General features: G+C 42.5%; 1 protein-coding gene across 1 annotated transcript in view; it reads right to left on the bottom strand.

Moving 5' to 3' along the window:
• The window catches only part of USP50 (ubiquitin specific peptidase 50), a 49,301-nt gene extending 40,504 nt beyond the window's left edge, over positions 1 to 8,797 (bottom strand). The window contains exons 1-5 of the mRNA XM_011995759.1: positions 8,565 to 8,797; positions 6,394 to 6,588; positions 5,409 to 5,604; positions 2,855 to 3,070; positions 482 to 624 (exon numbers count right to left, since the gene is read on the bottom strand). Of these exons, the coding sequence (XP_011851149.1) occupies positions 482 to 624; positions 2,855 to 3,070; positions 5,409 to 5,604; positions 6,394 to 6,588; positions 8,565 to 8,617 (803 nt within the window). The 5' untranslated portion in view covers positions 8,618 to 8,797. The remainder of the gene's footprint in view (positions 1 to 481; positions 625 to 2,854; positions 3,071 to 5,408; positions 5,605 to 6,393; positions 6,589 to 8,564) is intronic.
• Positions 8,798 to 9,184: the final 387 nt, after the last annotated feature.

Here is a 9,184-nt window from a genome sequence, read left to right as displayed (position 1 = left end):
GAAGGAAGGAAGGAAGGAAGGAAGGAAGGAAGGAAGGAAGGAAGGAAGGAAGGAAGGAAGGAAGGAAAGAAAGAAAGAAAAGAGAGAAAGAAAACCAAAACCAACAACCCAATTTTTAAAATACACCAAAGACCTTGACAGACCATCACTGAAGTATCTTACCAGGGACTGGCGGGGCAGGAATGTGGAGTTACTAAAGGTTACAGAGTTTCTGTTTGGGTGATGAAGAAGTTTTAGAAACAGTGATGATTGTTGCACAACATTGTGAATAATGAATGCCAATGAATTGTATGATTAGAATTGCTAAAATGGCAAAGTTTTATGTTATGCTGTATGTATTTTATCACAATTTAAAAACAATAATGTAATATACCAAATATCATTGAACTGTATACTCTAAATGGGCCAATTATTGGCGTGTGAATTACATCTCTAGAAAGCTGTTCGAAAATACGTGCCCACAAAATGTAAAAATCCATACCTTTTAAGGTGAAAAATAATTATTTTGGGTGCCTTGGAAATACCAGCCCTCACGGCAGTTTCTTGCTTGGTTTCACAAAAGGAGCAGTGAATTTGGTTGTTCCAGGTCAGTGTGTCTTGTTGAAAAAAACACTGGAGACAGTCCTGTTCAGGAAAAAAAGGATTTGGTGACCAAATTGGATCAACTGCGACCTGCACTCTCTGTTTCTATTGGAACTTTGCAAATGCCGAGGAAATGTAATTCTCAGTGCTTTTCTCAAAGTCAACAAGTCCAGAAGATAACAGTCTCACTAGTTGCAGCCAGATACCTGTAAAATCCACCTAGAAGGTGTTTCTTTCTTGTTACTGAGATGGATTTGAGTGCCTACCTCACTTATAATCTATAAATCAGTTTTTTGGGTTTTTTGTTTTCTTTTTTTTTGAGATGGAGTCTCGCTCTGTTGCACAGGCTGGACTACAGTGGCATCAATTCACTGCAACCTCCACCTCACAGTTCAAGTGATTCTCCTGCCTCAGCTTCCTAAGGAGCTGGGACTACAGGCGCGCACCACCAAGCCCAGCTAATCTTTGTATTTTTAGTAGAAAGGGGGTGATCTGCCTACCTCGGCCTCCCAAAGTGCTGGGATTACAGGCGTGAGCCACCACACCCAGCCTATAAATCAGCATTTTAACTTTTCTGTTTTTTCCTGAATAATAGTGATTTTGCAATTTTTATTTATTTATTTGTTATTTTATTTATTTATTTATTTTTTCGACAGGGAGTCTCGCTCTGTTGCCAGGCTGGAGTGCAGTGGCACGATCTTGGCTCACTGCAACCTCCGCCTCCTGGGTTCAAGCGATTCTCCTGCCTCAGCCTCCAAGTAGCCAGGACTACAGGCGCATGCCACCATGCCCAGCTAATTTCTGTATTTTTAGTAGAGATGGGGTTTCACCATGTTGGCCAGGATGGTCTCGATCTCTTGACCTCATGATCCGCCTGCCTTGGCCTCTCAAAGTGCTGGGATTACAGGCTTGAGCCTGTAATGGCTCAAGCAACTTTGCAATTTTCACCAGTGAAATCAGGCAGCTGCTTTATGCTATTCATCTCATTGCTAAAATGATCTGGTGACAAAAATGACTTTCAGGGTTTGGAGGTGGCCTATGATAAAGATAGCAGAACAGGGAAAAATTACACCCCATATCCATAGGAGAGATCCTCAATGTGGCCAGGTCCTTGGTTCTGCAAACCACTAACTGGAAGAAGAAGATGAGCACAGATTTTGTTTGCAGAGGACCCACTGGCACCTTACTTGGGTGTTTGGAATTTCTTTCCAACAATCTTTAGCAGTTTGAGCTGAGAAACAAAGCCCAGTGCTGAATAAGTAATAGGATTCTATTCTCCAATTCTGGTAGGTAAAACTTTTAGCAATAAAATGTGCTTTCATAATTTAGGAAGAAAAAAATATAAATTTATATAATTCTGCAAGAAAACGTATTGCTGTTCGCCCCTTGTTTGCTCCTTATCGCTGGCTGCCTTCTACTGCCACTCACCCCATGCCCACATCCCCAGTTACAGATTAACTTTTGGCATTGTGGCGAAGAAAATTTGAGAGGTAAACCAAGGCACTAGATTCCATTCTGTCTTTCCAAAATATTTCACAGCTTTAGTCCAAAATATAAGAGCGCGAGACTGAGAGTCTAGAATGTTTTATATCTAGTTCCAAGTCTGGGCCTTACAGACCTCTGGGGTAAGGGAGGGTCACAAATTTTTGCTAGAAATTACAAATTTCTTTTATGCACAAATCTATCTCAATAGACTGAATAAACCCCACTATATTTCCAATTTTACAATCAGGCTATTTCATTGAGTACATTTAAAAATATGATTGAATTCCTAGTAACTTTTGACCAGTATGTCCCTAAAAAAAAAATTCTGTCATCATGGACTTCCTCTTTCATTTATTTATTTATTTATTTATTTATTTACTTATTTGAGACGGAGACTCACTCTGTCGCCCAGGCTAGAGTGCAGTGGTGCAATCTTGGCTCACTACAACCTCCGCCTCCCGGCTTCAAGCGATTCTCATGGCTCAGTCTCCCAAGTAGCTGGGATTACAGGTGCCCACCATCATGCCCAACTAATTTTTGTATTTTCAGTAGAGACAGGGTTTCACCATGTTGGCCAGGCTGGTCTTGAACTCCTGACCTCAGGTGATCCGCCTGCCTCGGCCAAAAGTGCTGGGATTACAGGCATGAGCCACTCGCCCAGCCTATTTCTTTTAAAATTAAAGTTATAAAGCTGCCTCTCATACTAAACAAATGTAGGAAATAGCCCTGAGAAAATCCAGGCTGAGAGTATAGCAAGACAAAGTGTCCAGGAATACCGCATTCCTACCTGAAGGGAGCATTCATATTCGGATGGAATGGGGAGTGAGAGGACAGTGAAGACTTCGTTCTTGTAGGTGCATTTCTCACACTTTAAACACACGATGCTATAATTGAGCTGCCCTTCAAACAGCTGGGTGATGACGGATGTCTCAGTGGTAATCCACTTCCTGCAGCATCTCTGAGCAGAACCTTTCTCGTGTGATCTTCTCCGGGGGTAGTGGTACTGAATCAAGGAGCAAATTTCACCCAGATTAATTACTGGTTATTTAAAAAAGACTGTGGCAACATGGTGAGATCCCATCTCTACAAAGAAAAAAAAAAATGAGCTAGGCGTGGTAGCACACATCTATGGTGCCAGCTACTTAGGAGGCTGAGGTTGGAGGATCAGTTGAGCCCAGGAGTTCGAGGCTGCAGTGAGCCGTGTTAGCACTACTGCACTCCAGCCTGGGTGACAGAGTGAGACCATGTTTCCAAAAAAAAAAAAGTTTTCAATGACATGACTGCTTTTTTTTTCTATCAGAATGATACATTGCTACCAGAAACCACTTAGTTTTGGATTCAGACAATAGAGTAAGATATCCTTGAAAGTATATATATATCATGTGTGATTTCTGATAATTCAGATATTTTCCCTTTAGGTGAAACAGAGGAGTGATGACACCCTAACTCTGGTAAAACATATACCCATGGCCCCATAAGTTACCAGCCTTGGGAGCTAGTTTTTCCTGGGAAGGGGGTAAGTAAGCTAAATTAGCATTAGGTCACTCAAGCAGATCTAAAGGTAAAATATTAAGAAATCCAATCTTTCCTGTCTCCAGTCCCTTCAGGTTAAATTCTGTAGCCTTTTCTCCTTTAACTTCTAGAAAACACTTTTTTAAAAGAGCAAATCTTGGCCAGGCATGGTGGCTCACGTCTGTAATCGTGGTGCTTTGGGAGGCTGAGTCGGGAGGATCACGTGAGACAAGGAGTTTGAGATCAGATTGGGCAACATAGCAAAATCCTCTCTCTACAGGGTTAATTTTTTAAAAAAAAGATAAGAGAGCAAATCTGAAATTCCTAAGGCAGCCTGGCAGAACTAGCCTTGTGGCCTGGTTTGGATCTAGCTCATACTCAGCAACATCGTTTCTGGGGCACACCCTGAGTTTTCAGTGATTGAAGAGCCTCAGTAGAATATACATTTTGAAGATGCGTTAGCTCCACAGCTGGCTCTAATTTGGGGCTGTGCTCACCATTCCACTTCTGCTTGCTCGTTTCGTCACACTCTGCTGCCAAAGTCTTCCACCCTGACAGTAACTTCATTCCCCTAATTCCTAGTTTGATCTTGGGAAACAGAACGCTATTTGTTTCAGATTGGCTGTAGAAGAGGACATGAGGGATTTTTACTGCCCACTCGCCTCTTCTCTTTAAAAAGTGCTGCCATGAGTACGTTTTTTTTTTCTCTCTTTTCATTGTTGGTTTTTTTTTCGTTGTTGTTTTGAGACGGAGTCTCACTCCGTCACCCAGGCTGGAGTGCAGTGGCGGGATCTCAGCTCACTGCAACCTCCACCTTCTGAGTTTAAGCGATTCTCCTGCCTCAGCCTCCCGAGTAGCTGGGACTACAGGCGCCCGCCAACATGCCCGGCTAATTTTTGTATTTTTAGTAGAGATGGGGTTTCACCATGTTAGCCAGGATGGTCTCGAACTCCTGACCTCAAGTGATCCACCCGCCTCGGCCTCCCAAAATGCTGGGATTACAGGTGTCAACCACAGCACCCGGCCATGAATTTTTTTTATTACTCTAAATGAAAAACGGAACTGAGGCCTGCCAATGAGAACAATTAATAGCTATAGTTTGCAATCTCGATGCTAACCATTCCCTGGGTATTAGAGGTGCAATGAGGTAACATTAGCGGAAGGACATTGCATAAAGTCAAGGACACATTTTCAGAGAATGTGGGTCTCAGACCAAGACTAAGGGCAGTGAGTTTTGTAAATAAAGGCAAAACCTCTAGAGTAACTGATGACTTCATGTTTAATGAAACGTATGTCCTAATTCGGTGATGAACTCAGGTTAGGCGTGTTTGGTACGAGGATGCAACTTTGTAGTGCGTAGATCTGTTGCTTAATCTAATATCAAGCTTAATATTTTCATGGATTTGTAGGTCCCAAGAAAATGTAAGCTATAAAATTCTATATTTCTCATGAGGAATATATTTTGCACTTTTAAAAACTAGTCCATGCAGCCTTTATTTCCAAAGAAAAGTAGACTAGTGTTTCCCACGCCTGGCTGACCACTGGAAATGCCAAGTAAGCTTTCCCCAAAGACGTTCTAATTCATTACCCTTGGAGTATGTGCCTTAACATCTGTGCTGTAAAATCTTCTCAGGTGATTCTGATGACAAGTAAGTTTGGTAAATACAGCTACACATTGAAATACTAACTTGGATGTTCTCCATAGGACACCTAGCACAGTGCTTGGCACAAAGTAGACAATATTAACTGAACAAGCAAAAGAAGGAAAAATGGAAGTTGCTGATAAAGGTGCAGAACTATCCTATTTCAAGGTCATTAATTCTACTTACCTTTTTTAGAGCTTCATGAAGTTCATTTAGGACATAAATCAAGAATTCCTGAGCATCTTGTTGCGTCTTTTTCGTAAATGCTGGGTAGAGGTTGCCAAGAGCTGACTGGAATATTTCTGGTGAGACACAGTCTGAGTCTCCCAGCCACATGTCTGTCATCAGGTAGGCAAAAGCAGTGGCAACCTCACTGCAATCGCTTGGAAGAAGAAAGGGATATGTTTCTGGCTGATTTAATGAAAAGAAGGCACCTCATCACCCAAGCCTGGGAAATTAGTCTCAAAATGGAAGAGCGTGGTGTCTCATGCCTGTAACCCCAGCACTTTGGGAGGCCAATGCAGGAGGATCGCTTGAGCCCCCGGAAGGTCGAGGCTGCGGTGAGCTGTGATCATACCACTACTTCACCCCAGTCTGGGTGACAGAACAAGACTCTGTCTAAAAGAAAAAAAAAGGAGGCCAGGCTCAGAGGCTCATGCCTGTAATTCCAGCACTTTGCGGGGCCGAGGTGGTGGGTTGGGAGAGGTGGATCACTTGAGGTCAGGAGTTTGAGACCAGCCTGTCCAACATGGTGAAACCCCCTCTCTACTAAAAATACAAAAAAATACAAAAAAAATTAGACAGGCATGGTGATGCGTGCCTGTAATCCCAGCTACTCAGGAGGCTGAGGCAGGAGAGTCACTTGAACCTGAGGAGCAGAGGTGGCAGGGAGCCAAGATTGTGCCACTGCACTCCAGCCTGGGCAACAGAACGAGACCCTGTCTCAACAACAACAAAAATTTAAAAAATAAAAATTAAAAAAAAGGAGCTGCATTCATTTCTTGGTTGCCCTTCCCACTTTTACTTACTCTAGCATGTTATCTGGGAAGCTACAACCTCTACTGACTTGTTTGTTTAATCCCTTAATAGGGATTCCAGAGTTCCTTCTCTAACCTCACCTGTGGGGAAGTAGAGGTGGGAGCTGGGCTGCAGGGAATGCAAATGGGCTTACTTTTGAAGAGCAGTGATATACTTCCCGGAGAGGAAGTATTCCACCAGCGGCGAGATGCTGCAGAGACACTGTAAGATGGCATTCATGTAGCACGTGTTGCCCAAGTTCCGCAAGCCAGTGACGCCCTGAGAACAGGGCTGGCTCCCATCAGCCTCCTTAACTGGAAGGGTATCATAGTAATCTGTGCACTCTGCACTGTGTTGGTGCCACATGGAAAGAAAGGGTTTTGAGAGAACAAAATAAGTACAAATGACAATAAGCCTCTCAATATTGTGAAATAAAGAAGAGTTCTTAATAAGACTTCCTCCAAATGCATTCCCCACCAAGGACAGGAAGTATGGGAACTTGGAGTCTAAAATTACAGCATGGCAGAGCATAGTGGCTCACACCTGTAATCCCAGCCCTTTGGGAGGCCGAGGTGGGAGGACTGCCTGAGGCCAGGAGTTTGAGACCAGCCAGGGTAACATAGTGAGATCTTGTCTCTATTACATAAATTAAATTAAATTAAATTAAAAACAAAATTACATTACTTAGAACAGAACTGTGAACAAGTGCCTGAAGCCAAATAAGACAGATAGAAATTTCTTTCTAAAACCAAAGCAAGACAACCGACAACTTGCTGGACAAGTAATTAAATTATTATTATGATTAAAAGTTAATAAAACAATAGCTATCAGGTAGTGAGCCTGGCACTATTTAAGTACTTAACATGCATTTTCCCATTAAATCTCTCAACAATTGTGTAAGGCAGGAACAATTATTTTTACATCCCATTTTACAGATGAGATGTCAGGTTTGAAGTGATTTAGTCATTTACTCACGGGGTGTGTGGTGGTATGTAGAGAAAAGGAATACCTGCCTATCATCTGTTTGCCTCCCTCCCTCTCTCCCAATATATCTATCCATTAAGATATTTGGATTTATATATATTAAGATTGCCTATATATATGTGATTTGTACATGTGTATATTTGTGTATATATGTATATATAGCATATATATTGAAAGCATAACATATACACATATTAAGAGCATGCATATAGATATCTTAAGAGCACACATATATGTATATATGTATATAGCTATATACATATAAATACACACACACATATATACATGGAAAGGAGAAAGCGCACAGACTTTGTAAAAAATGGATCTTAGTTTAAATCCCAACTATGCCATTTACTAGTTATAGGATCTGGGATTCTATGTCTGTTTCTTATCTATAAAATATGAATAATGTCATCTGCCTTATAGGATGGTTGTGAGGATTATGACGGTATCATGCAAGGTACTTGACACAGGTTCATCAATAAATGACAACTTAAAAAAGTTTTTTAAGTGACTGGTCTAGGATGTCCTTCCCAGTAAGCTACAGGATTAGAGTGTTCATGTGAATTGGCCAGACCTGCCTGCACGGAGAGAACACTGAGGGTTCCGAAGGGCACCTCCTCTCCCTGCACAGAGCCTCCTCTTGTAATTTTTTTTTTTTTTTTTTTTTGAGACGGAGTCTCACTCTGTTGCCCAGGCTGGAGTGCAGTGGCTGGATCTCAGCTAACTGCAAGCTCCGCCTCCCGGGTTCACACCATTCTCCTGCCTCAGCCGCCGGAGTAGCTGGGACTACAGGCGCCCGCCACCTCGCCCGGCTAGGTTTTTGTATTTTTTAGTAGAGACAGGGTTTCACCGTGTTAGCCAGGATGGTCTCGATCTCCTGGCCTCGTGATCCGCCCGTCTTGGCCTCCCAAAGTGCTGGGATTACAAGCTTGAGCCACCGCACTTAGCCCCTCTTGTAATTTTTTATATCGTGCCAGGCAACCCGGTATCTATGTCCTCTGGGATTTTTCTTTCCATATATTGTATTTAAAGTTGGCCTCCATGAGACAGTGACCTCACCTCTTACATGCTTTTAAGCACAGTTATGCCAGTTTGAAAAGTGTTCACTGTTATAAGAATGGTCATTTTCACTTTTACTCACTGATATCACAGGAGGTCCTAGACTGTCACCCTTTAGGAAGGACATGTATTTATTGCCAAGATATTAGGTACGATCTTCCTTCCTTTCGGGGGACCGCCCATGGGTCACACCTGGGAGAACCCTCCTGAATGTAGCATGTATCCCCTGACTCCTCTGAGCTGGGCTTATCTAGAAAGCTGTAGTAGATCAAGGCTCACAGGACATAGTAGATACCGAAGTCATCTGCAGGGAGAGATCGCTGAGAAGTCATTTTAATGGAACCACGTTGGAATTTCACTTCTATTCAGCAGCTACAACTATTCCTTTCAACTTCATTTCTCTGAGCCTGTTAACACTGGCTTTTTGTTTTAAACAACTGATATGCTCCTCTCTCTTCCAGTAGCTGCAAACTGATTTTCACCTGTATCAGGCACCACTCCAACTTGGATTTTCCATACATCATAATCCTTTCCATTCACCTTCAAGATTCTAGCATGTTGCCATGAGACACTGTTACTTGGTTGTCTGAAATGTTTTAAAAAGATTAGGCTTCAGAGAATGAATTACACATATAACCTCCCTTCCTCCATCACTCAGTTTCTCTTGCGTGTGTATATATTATACACACACACACACTTACATGTGCACAAAAGATTTACCACCACTGAGTTAGTGGACACTACAGCAACCCTGCCTGCTTTGGGCACTCATTCCCCCTTACCAGCGACTGCACCACACCTAGGAGCCCTGAGGGAATTTCCTCACCCTGGGGAGGGAGGACTTTCACTTCTGTTCAGGAGCTACATCTATCCGGACTGAATCCCGGATCAGAAAAAAA

The sequence above is a fragment of the Mandrillus leucophaeus genome, unplaced genomic scaffold (assembly GCF_000951045.1).
Source record: "Mandrillus leucophaeus isolate KB7577 unplaced genomic scaffold, Mleu.le_1.0 Scaffold497, whole genome shotgun sequence".
In the NCBI taxonomy this organism is placed as follows: Eukaryota; Metazoa; Chordata; class Mammalia; order Primates; family Cercopithecidae; genus Mandrillus; species Mandrillus leucophaeus.
Note: the sequence above shows the minus strand (reverse complement) of the source record. Positions and strands in the feature narration are given on the sequence as shown.